The sequence below is a fragment of the Perca fluviatilis genome, chromosome 23 (assembly GCF_010015445.1).
Source record: "Perca fluviatilis chromosome 23, GENO_Pfluv_1.0, whole genome shotgun sequence".
Taxonomy (NCBI): domain Eukaryota; kingdom Metazoa; phylum Chordata; class Actinopteri; order Perciformes; family Percidae; genus Perca; species Perca fluviatilis.
The window spans coordinates 18,795,453-18,815,374 of record NC_053134.1 but is presented as its reverse complement, the minus strand read 5'-3'; the positions used below and the strand labels follow the sequence as shown (position 1 = coordinate 18,815,374).

Genomic DNA, 19,922 nt, shown 5'->3' with positions numbered 1-19,922 from the left:
GATCAAGCGAGTCAGTCCCGAGCTTTGTACTCCGTGCCTAAAGGCTGCATTCACAAGACCAGACAGATTCTTTGTTTAACTTTGCTGTACTGCTTTGAGGCTGAGCCCGACCAAACAATGACTTTATGAGGGTGTCTGTGTGTGTCTGTTTGTGTGTGTCTGTGTGTCTGTTTGGAGTGCTGGGAGCTGTCCCCTGGTGCTGAAAGGAGAGCTCATTAACTAGAAAGGCATCACATTGCGAATGTGTTTGTAAGGGATTCAAATCCTAGCAAGTGAAGAAACCTGGCCTTTGGTTAAGGTTATTTGGCTTGTTTTCAGTGCAGTTTCAGCTCCAGTGGGGAACTTCAGAGGAATATGATTACTTGAGATGGCTTTGCTTGTATCAAAATAATGTCACTTGACTCCAGATATGTCCTCTATGCAATACTGATGTAGGACAAGAGCGACTCAAGTTGAATCTTGTTCTTATTTCTAAGCTCTCACTATGTAGCAGGTCTTTCTCATGAAAATTCAATTGTACATTGAAAGTGTTAGCCTACATTTTACCTTTTAGATTCGTCACAATCATCAGCATTAGACACCGTTTTTTTAAAGGTCCCATGGCATGAAAATTTCACTTTATGAGGTTTTTTAACATTTAATGTGCGTTCCCACAGCCTGCCTATGGTCCCCCAGTGGCTAGAAATGGCGATAGGTGTAAACCGAGCCCTGGGTATCCTGCTCTGCCTTTGAGAAAATAAAAGCTGAGATGGGACGATCTGGAATCTTGCTCCTTATGAGGTCATAAGGAGGAAGGTTACCTCCCCTTTCTCTGCTTTTCCCGCCCAGAGAATTTGGCCCACCCATGAGAGAGAGACATCATGGCTTTCAAACAAGCAAAGTGGCAGTTGGTCAAGGCCACAACCCCACTCTCCACCTTGCGCCCCCCCCCCCTCCCTCCTCAGCCAGAAATGGTACATACTAAGGAAAGCTCATTGTGGGACTGGCTCTAGTGACTGTAATTCTGCACCAAGGCTGAAAAAAAGACTTCAGATACAGTATTAGGGGACCACTAAGGTCTATATAAAAGCATCCAAAGAGCACCATGTCATGGGACCTTTTAACCTAGGTCTTCATCTCATAATTGTGGTCGCTCCAACTATGGGTCATGCAAACTTTGCACTAGCCCCTTCGGTTGTGGTGATTCAGGAAATCCAGCGAAACCACATAAAAGCACATAAATCCCCTTAAACACTTCCCTTTGAGTTCCACTGAAAGTAGCCACAGAAAGTAGCCCCCTGAATTCGCTATTGTAGCTAATGGATTGCAAACTTTGCACTTTGCAGCTCTGTTGAAGAAATTTGGGAAATGTGACTCGGCTAAACAATATATATCGGGGCAACCAGCTGCCTAAAGTTTTCCAAAAAAACCCGTTGTTTTACAAAAATGATTTAATGCTTCTCTTGAAAAGTAAACACAGACATGAGACCCCTGAATAGGCTATTTTGCCAACTGTATAGGGATATACTTTCATATTTACAGGACTTTTCCTTTATGCAACATCCAAAGAAATACAGACAAGACATAACATATATGTGAAATTATAGAATTAGCAGCTTAAAAATGAATACATTCTGCATTTCTAAAGCCAGTGCAAGATAGAATGACTGTAAAGCCTGACTCCCAGCCGAAAACACTTAATTCCAGACTGTCAATAAGCTAACGCAAATGTGTACAGTATTTGACCTTTTTACTGGCCTCTAATGGTATTACCTGTAATGGGCTCTGACATAATGATTTTCCCTGTCACCACCTGCAGCAAGATGTGAAATGGAAATGATCCATTACTCAGTAAATACATCAACATCAGCTGTAGTATCTCACTCATAGGCATATGGGCTGTGTGCGGCAGCAGGCGTGGCTTGGACGAAGACAAGCTGGTGATACATATGGCTGAGATAATTAAAACAGGGCAACATGGAGGAAAACAAACGAGGGAGGATGAAGAGGTCCGGCAGTATGAGGTGAATACAGATAGAGGCATTGCAGCAGAAGACTTGTTTGTGTTAAGTGTGTTAAAATCTGTAGATATTGTATATATCCTTTCTGTGTGTGTGCATCCGCATAATGCCATCTGAGTATACAAACCTACAGGGCAAACACGCAGACAGAATACAGCTGTTAGAAGCTGTTAGAAAGGAGCCAAAACAGATTTCGTAGCATTTGGTGATTGCTTTCCCCGCCTGTGAACTGCTCTGCAGATTGGCATGAAATCTGCTTGCTGCTCTGTCTACCTGTTGAATCATTACACTCAAACTTGATACTTATTCTAATATAATATACCACTCTTTAAACATGCTGAAACAAACTGCATTCAACAATACAGCATAGCATTTTTTTTTTCGACAATTCTAGAGCAAGGGCCACTTAACATCCTTCAGCCACATTTTGTGGCCCTCGTCAGCGAATGGAGTTTGCTTAATCGCCAAGGAGATGGTACAGGTGACCTAAGTATGGCATTCCAGTTATGTGATAACAGGTGGTTGGATTTGGGAAAGGGGGGTATTGTGACCCATGTCATGAGGTCTCTGCGCTGTGTACACGTACATGACAAAACCAGTACACTGCAATTCCTACTAAAATGAGTTGTTTTAAAGGTCCTACTTCTACTATAGGGGTTAGGTCTTCCAGCAGCATCTCGCAAAAGCTTATGAATGGATTTCCATCAAATTGGCCTGAGCAGACAGGCATCATGCCAAAGAGCAGTTAATTCGATTTCGGTGGTAATCTGGATCTCGGATTTCCGCCCTCTGATGATATTCCTTTATTGTTATTTTTTTATTTTTAGCAATAACTAAGATAAAGACTAGACTCCAAATCCTTAGGGAATGTTTCATTCAAAGTTCAATAAATCAATATGAAGCAAAAGAGACGACTGCTATCTCTGGGTGTTAACAGCAGGCTGGAGAGCTGTACAGCCTTGGTGGAGTCTACAAGTGCCTCTCCTCTGATCACTCGACACTGAGCAGTAGGCCAGGCAGAGACTTGACCACAGGGCTTTCAACCAGTACTCTTATCTTGTTTTGTAGTACACTGTGGGAAGAAAGCGTTCTTTTTTTAGTAAATGTTCTGATGTTGTGTACTCCTTCAAGAAACGTAACTTTGTGTTTTGAAATGCCGATGATGGTGATTTCCATTCGCACTCTTCTGTTTAAAAAAAAATGAAAAAAAGGAGAAAATCCTCCTTGCTCTGGGTTATCGATTCCTCTTCCCAGAGCTGCCACAGTGTGGTGCCCGCTCGGAGACTGGTTTCCCAGCAAATGGTTGCCATGGCAACAGGTAGCCACGTAGTCATGCCGGGCGTCGAGGGCAGGGTGTTGGCAGGGGGGGAGGGAGAGGTGATGAGGAGGGGGGTGTATAGAAAGCATTGGGAGACTATTAATAGAGCTTATCGGGAGCCAGCTGCAGAAAGCTGCGGTCTCATGGCACCTTGTCAGATAGGCAAACACACACTGTTTGTTCTGTGTGTATGTGAGCACAGAAGCGTGTGTGTGTGTGTGTGTGTGTGTGTGTGTGTGTGTGTGTGTGTGTGTGTGTGTGTGTGTGTGTGTGTGTGTGTGCGTGCGCCCAGTGCTGAGCTGGACTATAAGAACCGGGGCGATAACTCAATGTGATCATTTATCATCTTTCACTGTATCGTGACGAAATCATAAATTGAGATATTGTTGTGTACAATTACTTTGTCTAAATTGAAATAAACAAACTAATACTAATACTAATTCACATGCCTCACTGAAAATCTAAAAATAAAATACAATATAATAAAATATTCTAGAGGGAATTTTCATTTGAGGATTGTTTTTTTTTTTACATTACATAGTCAGTGCATAGCTGGAATATTTTTGACTCTATAGTTTAACTTCAAACTGTAATGTTCATTTTGCACTAAAGTTCTTAAAATTACTCAGTACTTTTCATTGCGTTTTACATTTCAAGTGTTAAACTCAGACAGGAGTATACAAAAATAGGTTTTACCATGTGGTTTCTTTTTTGAATTACCAGAAAACATGCTATATCGTGATATATATATATATATATATATATATATATATCGTTATCAAGATAAAATGACCTATATGAAGACCTATCTCCCAGTCCTATGGACTAAAGTATTTGTTTGTGTCTCTTGGGTTCACCTCTTGTCCACATGAACTCAGTGTTGCTGTTGTTGATTTCAGGGTCAAAGGGCAGAGTTATTTTGAATAAGTAATTCATAACAGATAATAGAGATTATTAAAACAAGTGTAATTATGATGTTAAACTCACTCACTTTTAAAACACTTTTTTAAGAATTTAAAATGTTGTTATTTTCAAATCAGTAGCTCAGTGTTTAGGGATTTGGCTTGGGGACCGGAGGGTGGCTGGTTGAATTCCAGCACGGTACGGGGTCTTAGCTGGAGAAGTGACAGTTGAGCAAGCCACCGCACTGCGCCAACTCTGTGGCAGCCCCATCACTCTGACCACTGCTAATGCGTGTCTATGGGTCCTGTGTGTGAGGGATAAATAAAGGTTTTCTTATTATTATTTAAAGCGTTTAGCTGAAGAAAACTGCCTTCTTTTGTGTTTTAGATAATGTTCAGGTCAGTTGATTGGTTAATGTTAGTATAAGGCTTTTGTCACAGTTTGTCAACCTGCTTTCATTTTTAATTTATGCCATACAAATAATTCCTTTTCATATACAGTAAGTCTGCATTTCCTTTGAGGACAGGCGACATCTGAACCTCCTGCCAACCGTTGCCTCTCCCTCTCTCTCCCCCACTGTGTAGGTATTGCCTCTATGACGGTGCCAGTGTACATCGCCGAGGCCTCTCCGCCCCACCTCAGGGGTCAGCTGGTGACGGTTAACACCCTCTTCATCACCGGCGGGCAGTTCACCGCCAGCCTCGTCGACGGCGCCTTCAGCTACCTGCAGCGCGATGGGTGGAGGTCAGACACAGAGACGCGCACCTCACACATGCGGAAGATGTGTAATGTTATAGACAAATAAAAGCATGAATAACATACAATGGCATCTTGTATGTCTGCATAAGTACACGTTCGGTACTTTTCAGTAGAAGGATTCCCATCTCCCTGTGTGATGGTCATATAGTCAAATATGCTATCACTGTCTTTTCTTTGGGTTCTTATCACATCAAATGCCAGAAAAAGTCGGGTTGGCTGCTCAAACCCTCATTCCAAATGTCAACGCATACACAAGTCCGCCCCTATTTGCTGGGAGCAGCCACGCTGTATGTTTGAAAGATACACTATACCTCTTTCTCTGTCCTTTATCTTTTATCTGTTACCATCTTTACTCTTTTTTTTTTTTTTGCTTCTGTTTGCGTCTTTTCCTGCTGTCACACTGAATGCAGATTTGAAGCCTCCAGGGTGTGTGAATGTTTAACTGTGTGCTACTTTAGATAACAATCGTCCTCCTGGAAGGATTTGCCTCAACTACGGTTCTGATGGAGATAGCAGAGATCTTTTAGAAGCCCCTAGATTACGAGGATTCATACACGATAATGGCTTTTTGGAGACACTTATTGAGTTAAGAGTATGAATGTTGTCCAACTGACGTCTTTGCCTGCGCAGCAGAAGAAAAGCCTTATATGTCTGAGTGTTTACTCTGGTAAAAATATATGGATTTTATTTTGCACTCTTTGGAGCAACTTGCTGCTTTTCCACTTCTTCTACATCTAGAGAGATAAAGCTCTCAAACATTTTATTTTGATCAGTTTTCCCCCTCATTCCCCTCTTGTAGTGTACCCTCTTATTTTTTGCTAAATGTAAATGCTTAAGTTATTTTAAGCCGGAAAAATCTGCATAAAGCCTTGACATTTCCCCCAGTGTTTTATTTCACCGAAATGAACTCAACCATCTGATGGTTACAGGCAAATTACTCAACAAACTGAATATATAGCAACCTATTGTTGTAACGAATGTCAAAGGAATTGAAATGTGCATGGCATGCAAAGCTTTCCAAAGTTGCCATTATCCAAAAAATATGTAGCTTCTGGGATCTTAATTAGATTACTCACTCCATGCACCCCCTCCCTCCCTGCCTGTCCAGGTACATGTTGGGTCTGTCGGTGCTTCCCGCCGTGCTCCAGTTTGTGGGATTCCTGTTCCTGCCGGAGAGCCCTCGCTGGTTAATCCAGCATGGGCTGACCCAGAAGGCCCGCCGCGTGCTCAGTCAGATCCGAGGAAACCAGAACATCGACGAGGAGTACGACAGCATCAAGAACAGCATCGACGAGGAGGACAGCGGAGGAGGTAACAGGGGGCAAAAAAGAGAAAGCATTGGGACAAGAGAGCAGCACATGTTTTGCTTTTTGCTTTATGCTGTAACATCCTGTTAACATTTACTTTACAACAGTACCTACACAGGTATCCATGCAGTGGATGGCTGTGCATTTTTTGTCAAAATCTTTGCTAATCTCAACAGCTACAGTACAGAGGGTCAAAAGCCTGTTGTCCCATTCAACAATGTCGGGACGTACAGTATACCCAGGTCAAGTATCCGTATCTTAGGCCCTGTTGTTCAGACCTGGCATTAAAGGGTAACTACTGTCTTTTTTTCACCTGGACCCTATTTTCCTATGTTTTTGTGCCTAAGTGACTGATGGAAATAACAACCTTTGACATTGGGGATCCCTTCAGAGATAGATCTTTAAAACCTCTTTGAGAGCTTTCTGTTTAGCCAGAAATGGCTCTGAAGTCACTAGCGCTAAACCCACCAGACTCCATTTAAAAAAGCAATACTTTTAGCTTCTATACAGCCAACATATTTTCACATGTGAATCGGTAAACTATGTGTTTATTTCAACCAAAACTAGAGTTGCGATGGTTGGAGAAGTGGAAAGACGACTCGAAATGGCTTTTCATAGTTTAATTTTGTTTCTGTCGACTTTGAATGAAGTGTATTTTACGATGCTAAAATTACTGTGGTGGGTTTAGCGAACGCAATTTCGTATGTTGTTTAAAAAAAGCATCTTACTCTTTAACAGAAAAGTTGACATCCTTAGAAATCCTTACCATAATGTTGTCAGACACTTAGAATATTAATCTGAGCCTATCAGTGGCAAAACGAGCACTTTTGTGAAGGTAAATACAAGCTGGACAATTGCCCTATTAACTTACATTGCTAGCATGTTTTACCAATACCGACTGCAGCGGCCATTTTATTTGGAACAAATATGTATCGCATGACAAGGCATCCAGATTATTCTATCAAGAAATTACTGGTTATATCATTGATTCAATGTCATTTTGATTATGCATGTTCTGCTTGGTACTGTGGATTATCAGTTAAACTTAAAAATAGACTGCAAGTGATGCAAAATAATGTTATCCGCTGCCTGTTAAATGCACCCCCCCGGACTCATATTGGTAGAGATGCTTTTAAAAAGGTAGGGTTGCTGCCAGTACATGTTAGAGTGGAGCAGTTAAAGTTTAATCATATGTATAATGTTATAAATGGCTCTGCTCCCAAATATCTACATTCCCATATATAAATGGTTCATACACAGCATAATCACAATACTAGGGCCAGTGTCTGTTCTTGTAAAGAAAATATCCTTTGGATTATGTTGTTTGTCAAATCCAAAAATAAAAATAAATCAAAAAAGCGGTCTCACTTAATACTGGACCAGTTTCAACGATTGTTGTTTCCATCAGTCACTTAGACACAAAAACATAGGAAAACAGGGTCAAGTTTGAATAAAAACAGTAGTTACCCTTTAACATGCGTCTTGGGTGATCCGATCACTAGTGGACAGCTCTGAGTACGCCTGTTTACACCTGGCATTATAATGCGTCTCCACATGCGTCTCGAGTGACCACTTGTAATTGGATCTCACTTTCCCACTCTATATGCAAATGAGCATACATCATTTCCGTTTGCATATACAAAAATACATATTTTAATGAAATTGTTTCTGTTATTATTGTGTAAGATGTGTGTATTAATTTCCGTTGTTACTCTCACAAACATCAAACATTATTTAGCCTATTTCAGAAATGTGCGATGCCTACAGTCTTTGTGCCAGAGGACATACTTTTCTCCGCCCGACGGCAATATACGTTATATGTTTGGGTACATTTTACAAACCTAAAAATAAGGTTATTGTCTACCCGCGGTCCCCAGGGACCTCCGTGCCGCCAACACCGCCGCCTTTGCCAGGCAACCACAGCGCACAGAGCTTCAGAGAGCCGGGGATAAGAGCAGGTGGGCAGGTGTCAGATCTGTGCAGAGCACCAGGACAAAAACGCCGACAGTACGATAATAACATCCAAAACACAAGATTCACTCACTTTCTGTAAAATGAGAAATACAAAAATGGCCAAACTACACAGAGCTACTTATACTGTAGCTCAGACGTGGTGGAGAAAAAGCCAGCCAATGAGTACGTAGTTCGACTTACACAGAGGGAGTCAGTTGGCCCAGGACACATTCGCGTACCCACTGCTAAAAGAAGGCGTTTGAGTCTGAGCGATCGGATCTCAATGCGTCTTGGGCGCATTCACACCTGTCCACTTGTGATCGGGTCACCCAAGACACATGTTAATACCAGGTCTGAACAGGGCCTTAGCTCAGGTGTGGTTGAAAGGAATAACAATCGCTATTCAATTTGACAAAGAAAATACAAACCAAAGTGTCGGTAGTTCAATGTAAATGAGGTTATTGAGGGTAATAACGCCTGTGCGGCATAATCGTTTCAAGGCATTTCTTTGGTGTAGAGGTAACTGCTACAGGTCTGAGGTCCCTCATCATCTTTGCACAGGCTTTCTTAGGGGCCGCAACAATAGATGACCTCCTCCACAGCAAAGACTTAGAGTGCTGTGGGCCTCGAGGGATGATTGGAAATATGTTTGAAAGGGACTGGCTAATTCTTGGGCTCATTTTATTAACAGCTCACACAGCTGACAGAGTTCCAACCCTAAGCCTTGAAGGCAGCAGCCTTCTTTTTCAGTCACTTTGATGCCCTCCTCCGTGAGGCTGATTAGAGAGTTCATGAGTCCTTCCTACTGAAGCAACAAAAAGTAATTCAGTTGCTCTGTTGCATTCCCTTGACTCCTAAGGCGATAATGGTGACCTGCCAATCAAACAGCGTGAGCAGCAACGTGGCGTTTTGCTCTTGATTTTTCTGTTGACGTGGTTTGAGTGTCTGTAGCGGGGAGCTCTTTTGTCCTTTTGGTGGCTTTCATGTAGGCAGGGCTTAAAGTATTCCGGCACCGTGAGGAAAAAAAAACAACTTGCATGCGGTTTAATATTTTCGAGTCAATTGATTTCACATACCAGTCATATAAGAGGAACGCAGCTCTAACACAGGGTTGAAAGTAATCGGGCCTGGTGCCGGATTTCTGGCATATGAATATTTTTGAAAAATAAATAAATTAAAAAGTCCACATGGGATTTGTTTTTGATGCGGTGGGTTTAATCAATCATCGAACTTCCACCTATCAATGAAACGAGTTCTAGCCAATCAGATGCAAAGTAGGGCGGGTCTTTGCCGAAAAGCTAGAGTGCGGTGTGGTCTCCGTGGTAACGCGGCTAAAAAAATGGATGCAAAGTTTGTCAAACTTGGAGCATGTAGATTCAGGCAGCTTTAGTTGAGAAATTAGTTAAAACAAATGGCGCTGGGTGGAGACGGCAAGCCGTTTAGAACTTGGTGCCTCAAACTGAGGGAGCCTGGTGCTTCTGCATCGCATGTTCAAGGAAGACACTGGACGCCGGCAGCGGTAAGACAGGGCTTGCTAGTCATTAGCTAGATGCTAGTCACAAAGCTTCGGTCCGTGCACTCTGTCATGCGAGTACGTTACCGGCATCGACCGCTACCGTTGCGACTGCGACTTTACTGACCGACCGTGATACAAACAATACGTGTGTGCACGTTCACTGTAGCTATCTGAAGCCCAAACTGCTTTGACAAAGCTGTCTGTTTGCAGTCAGCATATCAGGTAAAACATAACGCCCTTGTCCCAGAGTCTAGACGTCTAGCTATATGAAAAGCTAAACAATGCGACGTTTTTAATGAATGTAAATAAAGCAGCTAATATCAACATGGACAAAATCATGAATGTACTAATTCTCTTTTTTTGATGATGACCTGGCCAAAGTAGTAACGTTTAGTTTTCACAATGATTCATTGTAGGATTATGATATTATTGCAATATGTAAATCCACATTGACTCTTTATTTAACATATGATTGGAAGCAGTAAAAATTGATCCAGTCTTTAAAAATTATGACTTTTATTATTGTGTAATGTCAGAAGGAATTTAACTGTTTTGCCAGTCAAATTAACTTTAATGAGTGCATATTGAAATATTACACTGTTGTTTGGCAAAAAATGCATCTCAAAATGCATCAGATTGATGCTTTAAAATATGGAATATTTAAAATTTTCTTCCGGGGAGCATGCCCCCGGACCCCCCTAGAGGGGTAATATCTTTCTCACCTTTTTCACCCCTGACCCGTTTTCATGCCCGAGTTATTTAAACATAACGGCCTTGTCCAAGAGTTTATGAAAATCTAAACCATGCAAAGTTGTGATTGTGATGTGTAATGTAAGGACTTTACACCCCCCCCCCCCCTTCCAAAAAAGTTTCAGGCTCAGGATTTTTTTTCACTTTAAGCCCTGTGTAGGGCTGGGCAATATATCGATATTATATCGATATCGTGATATGAGACTAGATATCGTCTTAGATTTTGGATATTGTAATATCGTGATATGACATAAGTGTTGTCTTTTTTTTTAAAGGCTGCATTACAGTAAAGTGATGTACTTTTCTGTACTTACCAGACTGTTGTAGCTGTTCTATTATTTGCCTTTTTCCCACTTAGACATTATGTCCACATAACTGATGATTATTTATCTAAAATATAAGTGTGAAGACATTTTGTTAAAGCCCCAATTGTCAACCCTAGAATATCGCCACAATATCGATATCGAGGTATTTGGTCAAGAATATCGTGATATCTGATTTTCTCCATATCGCCCAACCCTACTTTCATGATGACATTGTAGTGAATACAGTGCATGTTTCCACACACATGCGGCAACAGGTGTAAAGAGCAGTATATTGTTGAAGCCTAAGGTTAATTAGTGCTGTTAATAGAGATCTCTGGTAGAAATGCAACCAAACAGAGAGTGGAGGTTAATGTGACTGAGTTTAAGGAAATAGTTTGTTCTTCATGGTCAATTATTGTGTGAGCTGACCTTTGCTTCACCACTCAGATGTTGCTGTCAGTGTGAGCAGTCCGTATTGAACCAGGTTGTCAGAACGAGGCTGATATTACAGCTTTATTCGCTAATATTGCTGTTTAATGACATAGCTCCTGACAATCATGACATTGTCTATATTTCAGAGACTGGGTGTGTGTGGTACATTCCGGTCTGATCCGGCAAATCTTTCCCCTACCTGTAATCAGTTTTTAATCCTTACTCAAACCAGTCAAAGACACATATACACACACACTTGCACATCCGATCCCAAAAACAGTTACTTTCACTATTGCTGTCTTCTTTCAACCGTCATTTTATTTTTATGGGTTAGCAAATAATAAAAAAGCGCTCATTTTCAACGGTTGTCGCTTGGCCAGATGTTAAATAAGCCATTCAAATAACAATAAAGCAAACAACATGTAAAATCATGAACAGATCCTGGATGTCATCAGCGTTTCGTTCATTTCAGAGAGAGGGAACGTTCCTAATGGCTGCTCTGCAAATGCAGATGGGTGTGCACGTCCCTTCGGGGAAAATTCAGTTTACCGTAGCCAAAGTACTGCTGCCATCTGAACGAGGACCAGACGAGAACATGTTTAGGCGGTGTGAGAGGAAGTGCGGCAGACCAACCGCTAGTTTAGCCTTCTGCTAACCCTAGCTCAGCCATTCTCATATAATTGCCGCTATATAACGGCATCTGAATTAAATAAATGATAAGTACTCGTAAAAGGTTACTGTATAAAGCCGGTGCATGTCCGTGGCTGTCTGATAGGAGGGGCTGGACAGAGAGGGGAAAGGGAGAGCTGCAGGAGGAGAAGGTCTCACTCCACTTCAAATTCTGGCATTGTTTTAAGTTCTGCTTAAATTAGCTAGCTAGCTAAAGCTTATAAAATGACAGAACCAGTTAGTTAGTTGTTTCAGCCAGCAAATCTGTTGCTGGGTATATTCAATGGAAGGATCTTCATAAAGTGGGAAGCTCTTACTGTAAAGGCTGTCTGGCCAAAATATGTTTTCTTCCCTGGGACAACAACATCTCCTCATATTGTTGAGCTGGATTTATCTATCCTCAACATTTTTTTGAATTATAAATGTGCAGGGAGGTGTGAAGCCTTTGTTTAATACACAAGCAAAAACAAAAATGATTTTTTTTCAGTAAAGGAAACCATATCTTGGAAGTACAATAATGTTTTTTCTCCAGGACCATGAGAGCTTACAGACTAAAGGTTTTATCAGCTTCATGTATTTCTGAATTCATTCCAAACTTTTTAGGTTGAATTTGGCTTTTGCTACGACATGCAGAGTTTCTTCCTTCAAGCAGAGTCAGGTGAAGTTGGAAATTGCTATGGCTTCTATCCTCATAGTGCACAACCCATTGAAACCAGAAAGATTGTTCAATTTTCTGCCATGCTAAATGAAATTAAAGAGAAGCGAAAATTAGAAACAAACTCAAGTGAGACAACAACATTCCTAAAAGTCTGTGCATTGGGTCCATTACTCACATTTCACATTTAATCAAAGTGTGAAACACCGGCTACAAGATAACAAGCAGGCAGTGAGAGGAGCCAACCTGCTGTGCCTGTGGTCGTACACGGTAACTGATGATGACTGCAGCGATAAGTTACAGGAGGAGAGACGTTACAGTGAAAAAATAAACTGCTGGACACACACTGAGTCCCACAAGAGGGGACACTCAGTAGCCTGTGCGAGTGTGTGTTTTTATACATCAACTATACTGGAAGAGCGGCAAGCCACCGATATAGAATATGGTTTCCTGATTCAGTGTATTTAAAGGGATACACCACTGTTGAAATAGGGCTTATCACGGTCTCCCCTAGCTGTAGATAGGTGGGCCAACGCATTTTTTGTTAGCTTAGCGTAGTGAATGGAATCCTATGTTGCCGGTTAGCATGTTGTGGGTAAAAGTGAGCCAACAAAAGACAAAAAAACAACCTAATTACTTGCACTGAGATGATGGATGCAATACTTCAATTTCGCAAAGGCAATGACTTCCATGCCTACAGTGCTAACTTTATCTACAGAGCTTATTGTTTGTCTCAGCCTGTCTGCGTTGAACAGCGACAGGAGAGTAATGGAGGGAAAGAGAGTGGAGATAGGCTAGTCGATTAACAGGCAGGAGAGGACAAGTCTGGGAGAGATGGAGAGAAGAGGAGAGGAGAGGAGAGGAAATTGGATTCATCCTGCAACTAATCAACCTTGACAACAGAGAACACCATGTCTCTGGAAGGAGTGGCATCCGTAGGTCCCCTGGGTCCACGTGGCCTGTCATGAAGAGAACTTTCTATCACACACACACACACACACACACACGCACACAGACGCGCGCTGATGTATAAAAACACAGACTGCTAAGTGTCCCCTCTTGTGGGACTCAGTGTGTGTCCAGCAGTTCCCTTTTTCACTTTAATGTCTCTCCTCCTGTAACTTATCGCTGCAGTCATCATCGGTTACTGTTTACGACCAGAGGCACAGCAGGTTGGCTGAACTGTGGCTTCTCTGTAATTCGAATTGGCATGGCAGAAAGTGTAACAATCTTTCTGGTTCTCCTGCAGAGACGTTGCCATTATACTGCCTCTCTGTCGCTCTTTTCGGCTGGATGTCCATCACCTTCCGCTTTCTTTGTGTTGGCATTCTATGCTCCGGTCGATTTATAAGGACTATGGTTAACTCCTCAGATCTCTGCAGGGTAAATCCAGACAGCTAGCTAGACTATCTGATTGACTGAGAGTTTTTTGATGCACGACTAAAACAACTTTTGGATGTACACACGTTCCGCCAAAACAACTTCCTTCTTGAGGCTATTTTGCAGCTGCACCGTTGCTCTGTCCTGCGCATGGTGCCGCCCCAGACTATTGTGATTGGTTTAAAGAAATGCCAATAAACCAGAGCACGTTTTTCTTCTATCCCGGAATGCTGTGTGGACTAGCCAGACTCTCTTCCGCAGCGTTGTGGAGGAAGGTCTGGCTATGCGAGACTACTTTCTACTGAACTCCCTAACTAGCCACTTTCCAAACACACTGCACTTTTTTTTGGCTGTTTTGTCTCAGATGTCTATGAAATATCTTGTGCACTACAGGTGTATGCTGCTTGTTTACCTAGAATAACGTCAGATGGATTTGTGGTTGTGATCCGGCAGTGATGCTCAATGATCCATGAGCATGTCTTAAACGGAAAATACTCTATTTCAATAATTTGGCAGTTCTTTATACTCTTCCAATAGCTCTTGATGCATCGCCTCGTTTTCAAGAGTGCATGATAACTTATTCCATTCGACCAACTTTTTGATAGTACATACAAACAAGACCGTTTTTTCTTTTCCGTGGTTTTCAAATGGAAACACCACTAAGCCTTAGCAAAAAGCAGTTCAAGGGTTACCACAGTAAGCTAATCTAAAAGGTTGTGAATAATGTGAAGGCTAGCACTAGCTGAGTCAACTTTAGCTGTGCTAAGTTTGGAAATAATGGCACAGAAGCTAAGCAATGTACTGTTACCGCTGTGGACGCCACGTTAGGCAGTGGTAACGTAAGACCAGCAGCTCCTGTGTTCTGCAAGGTGAAATTGTTGTTTTTGGCAATGGAGTTTGGTGGATTTGAAAAGAGCGATACAACAGCTTCAGTTCCCTGTCGGGAAGGGCTGTCTGACAGCAAGGTAAAGCAGGGAATTATTCTGAATATAGCGTAAACCTAAACTGATGTTGATTAACGTGTAATCCAGTCCACAGCAGTACATTGCTTAGCTTCCTGTCTGCTTCTCATTACATGCCATTTACATGACATTACATCCAAGTTACTGTACTGTTTGGTACTTTACTGTATTGAAACAGTGTAATCGTACAGAAACCTACGTCGGGTCACATCAGAACAAAGTTTTTAGAAGGGCATGGGAAATAAGCATTTGGATGCCAAAATATGAATGTTTAGATTTGAAAAGATAAGTAGCATTACTGGGAAGCTACAGAATGATATAAAAGCCTAAAAAAAAAGAAGAAGAAAAAAATGGATTTGACCTTCAATGTACGAAATAGTGCTAGTTTTGAATAAACCAAAAGTAGCTTTGGTCTTTCGGGCAAGATTTATATACTGCTACAGTAAATCTATATAAACTATTGTACATAAAATATTTGACTTAGTAGTATTATGACACACCATTTCAGCATAATCCAGAATAGGTAGCAACAATTGGGTGCGTGTTGTTTCCTGACATTAAAAGAAAAACCTATAAAGAAAGTTTAGAGTTAATTATAATAATAGCAACTTATTTAATAGAATCTACTTGTGATATTAAAGACCCATCAATGCATGCATTTGAGGATTTGCTTTTTGGTGTCAAGGAGCACACAACAAAGATTTGTTTTTATTACACAATGACACAAATCATACTGGGGTGTATACTGATTTTCATTTATATGAGACTTGAATGCAGCAAGCCCAAGATTTTTAATCTCTCTTTGACTTATTATTGCTTTTGAAGGAAGAAATGCAATCAGAGCCTTTTGTACCATTGCGTCAAATTCATCCAACTATGTAAATTAAACTTCAAATTCTAAATGGCCATGATCTTACTGCATGGCCAACTTTTTTAAGTTTAAGGGGGTATGTAAGACATTTTCAAACGGTTTTATTTTGTCAACTTGCTCAGCAAAAATCAGTGTGTCAGACTAACATGAGGTTTTTGAAACTTTTAAAGGATAGAACTTTGTGAGGAATCAGGCAGAAATGGGAGACACTACATGACACAACATGATTTGACCTTTATAATTTCCTTCCACCTTTCAGCAGAACAGAAGACCAGTGTTGCTTTACAGACATTAAGTGTACTCAGTTCTGCATTAGTGCTGCTTTCAGTATTCTGCTTAAATACAGAAAATTGCTTGTTGAATAAAAAAAACAAAACAGGAAATAATGTATTTCCAACATTTATTTTGTAAATTGAAGATTGAATTGAACATAAAATGCACCACTAAAAAGAATTACAGTTACATTTAGTTTTCCACTGATCTACTCTATTACAACAAACTCTGAGTCTCTTTTGCGATATGTCGCAGCTTTTCGCAATGTGTTTATTGCGCAAGTTGATATTGCTATAACGATAAAAAAAAACAATACACTGTGCAGCCCTACTCATGTCTCCGCTCATTCTCTCATTCTCATTTTCCCTTTCAAAATTCAGTGTAGTCCTTAAATCACAGTGTTTGGTATTTCCTTCTGTGAGGTCTCTCCAGGTCCCTCACGACTAAATCCAAAGTGAAGAATCTTTTAATGTGTGGCCACCATCTGCGCCACATCATTTGATGCCTGCATCGCTAGTATGCTTGCAATTTACATGCTCTCTTTAGGACTGACTTATGACCTGGAGTCCAGTTGTCGCTTAGCAACCACACAGACAGAAAGGCAGACGGAGAGGACAGAGGGATTAGTAGAAGGGAAAAGGAAGGTTCAAAACTATTTATTTGGTTACTGAGTCTCCTGATTGATCCAGGAGCAGGGAGTTCTCGCAGTGGAGGTGTGTGTGTGTGTGTGTGTGTGTGTGTGTGTGTGTGTGTGTGTGTGTGTGTGTGTGTGTGTGTCACATGCGTGACGCTATCACGTCCTTGGCCCCCCCACCCCACTTTACACCCCTGGCCCGATAACCGCGCAAGATACATTCAGAAACTTTACAGGTGTGTAGTTGAGATCAAAGTGAAGGCCAAGTTTGAAAATGGGTATGATCAGTGACGGAAGAAGGAGGAAGGAAGTAGGGAAGGTGCCATTACTTTTAGGAAACACCTATTCAGCTATTCAGAGGATTTGTAACATGACTTTTACAACCATTTTAGATTTAGGATGCTTTTGGGAAATGGGGCCCTGGATAGAAAGCCCGACTCGGTGAACGGTTAAAGGACAATTCCGGCGAATGAACCTAGGGGTTACCCACTCGATCTGGGACATGTTTTCATGCTAATCGAATGTGTTTGTAGCTTGGAACATGCTAGCGTTGACCGCTGATTAGCTTACAACGCTAGTATTCGGGGCACAGGGAAAGTAAAAACAGATCGCTATTTTGTACCACTAAAAAGGCTCAAAATATCACCAAACTTCACAGTCCCTAAATGTTAACCGAAGCATTGAGAACTTTGTAAGTGTACAGACAGTTTATTTTGCACCAGAATTGTCCTTTAAATACAGAAAGTTCAATGTGAGTTCCCCCATGCTTTGTAATGCAGTTTGTGTAAATGTTACTGAAATAAACATTAAAAGTTGCAAGGCGATCTGAAGGCCATGATGTGAGTTTAAAGAAAAGCAGGCATTCCATCAATTTGTCTTCGTTGCCCTTTAGAGCACTCGTTAAGTCTGCTGTCACGCTGCAACCGAGGATTCTCAGAGGAGAAACCGGTTAAGTCATCAAACCCCATAATTAACCCTTTTTCTCTGAAAGATCTGAAATACTCCACTGCGATTGGCCCTTCTAACATGTGTTCAATGACTCCTGTAAAGATTTATAGTTGTTTACCTGTAGCCTTGTAGTGTGTGTGTGTGTGTGTGTGTGTGTGTGTGTGTGTGTGTGTGTGTGTGTGTGTGTGTGTGTGTGTGTGTGTGTGTGTGTGTGTGTGTTTTCTCACCTGGAAAAACAAAGACACAACGTCCCTTTTCGCTGACAGGTCGGTTACCATGGAAACAACACCTCTTAATTCCCTTTTCTTACCTCAGACAAAACAGTGATTATATTGTGTATTGTGTGTATTGTGTATAAAGCTTTTCTCCCTTTCTCTCTTTCTCGCTTTCTCAGACACACACACACACTCACACACACACACACACACACACACACACACACACACACACACACACACACACACACCAGGAATTTCTTAAGATGCAAATGACCCGTTAGTCAAAAAGCTGATAATGACAGAAGGATTATTTTTGTACACATACAGTATATCATCGCCTCTTTTGTCAAGTCGGTGTCATGTTTAATGCACATTTTTTTATGCAGTACAATTTTCAAACGTATACTGTATGATATACTGTATGTAGTATACAATATAACTATATAATGTAAGATTATGGCAGCCTCTGTGTATTTTTATTCTCAGAGTTAAATTCAGTCACAAAAATCAAGTTTATCTTCAATGTTTTTATTGCTGATTTAAATATGTTGGCTTCTTTTGACTGCCTTGTCTTGAAGGTGGTTATTTCCAATAGAAGATATTCAATCTATGATGTACTTGTTGTATTTTTGGTCCTTCAACGTCAGGCTTATGTGAAAAGAAGGATATAGAGACTTAACAGCGCTTACCTCATCTTTTGAAACTTGCTCAGAGATGTGACGATGATGATATGGTGTCAGCCCCAAGTCAATGAGTCCTGATTACCAGCTTTTCAGCTGGAGAGGGGCAGAGGGGAGAGAAGATGGGAGTGGGGGTGGAGTTGGAAAAGAGAGGAGGGGGGAGGAGAGGTCGAAGACAAAGAGAAAGTGAAGTGGAAAATGGAGGTGTCCAGGCAGCTATTATGATGGAGAAGCAGTTCTGTCAGCCGTTAGATTGCCATTCTTCATGAGTAACTTCATAATGCATTGTATTGAACACATTGATTTCTGTGGAGGGCTTGTTCATAACAATTCTTGTTCCTTGCAACACTGAGAAGACTCAGATGTAACCTTACAAAAACAAAGGTCATAAATGGACTTTTGAGTGATGAAGGCAATATCAAGCAGTAGACCACTTCATCTAAAGCTACATGACATGGAAAATGCACTATCTACATTATCTATCTATCTATCTATCTGTCTATCTGTCTGTCTGTCTGTCTGTCTGTCTGTCTGTCTGTCTATAATTTTGGAGAGAGGGCATTTAGTAGACTAGAAGTAGATTTTTTTTTTTCTGTGTCAAACAGTTTGCTCTTGTTAGTGATCCACCCAATATCTGCCTCCTGATTCTGAAACCCTTACTCTCTTTAGACTTGAAAGGTCGCTGTAAAAAGTTGGTTGCTAGCTGCCTCGTTACCCCAGATTGTTGACCGTTTCACAGCAGACATTTTGACTTGTCTTTCCTAAAAAGCACAGATCTAACTAATAACACTAACGATGGCTCACTTCCATTAGGTATTCCAGTGAGCTGTGACAGTGAGCCAGCATACAATACCAGGACCCTGGGGAAGGGTCTAATGAGTAAGATAGCAGGAGCTAAACGTATGCATGCAACCTCAGCAGCGTTGTGCAGGAAGATGAAGTGAAATAGAACTTTTTACAGCTACATTTCAAGTCTACGGGTGTGGCGCGTTTTAAATTTAAAACAGCAATGTTCTTTTTTAATTTTTGGGCCATTTTAGCATTACATTAGCATTAGTCTTGCATTGCCAGACCTTCTTCCACGGCGCTGCAGAGGAGGGTCTGGCTAGTCCACACAGCGTTCCATGATGGGAGAAAAACGTGCTCTGGTTTATTGGCATTTCTTTAAACCATTCTCAATTGTCCTGGGCGTTGCTAAGCGCCGCACGGAGCAATGACGCCTCAGCAAAATAGCCTCGGGAAGGAACTTGTTTGGGTGGAACGTGTGTACGTTCAAAAGTTGTTTTAGTCGTGCAACAGAAAACTCAGATTCAACAGATAGTCTAGCTAGCTGTCTCAATTTATCCTGCAGAGATCTGAGGAGGAATTAACCGTAGTCCTCATAAATCG

The 19,922-nt window shown here is 41.3% G+C and overlaps 1 protein-coding gene across 1 annotated transcript in view; it reads left to right on the top strand.

Annotated features, from left to right (window-relative positions):
• The window catches only part of LOC120553633 (proton myo-inositol cotransporter-like), an 84,583-nt gene that overhangs the window by 7,716 nt on the left and 56,945 nt on the right, over positions 1-19,922 (top strand). Inside the window, 2 exon segments of the mRNA XM_039792263.1 lie at positions 4,806-4,965; positions 6,089-6,291. Coding sequence (XP_039648197.1) covers positions 4,806-4,965; positions 6,089-6,291 — 363 coding nt within the window.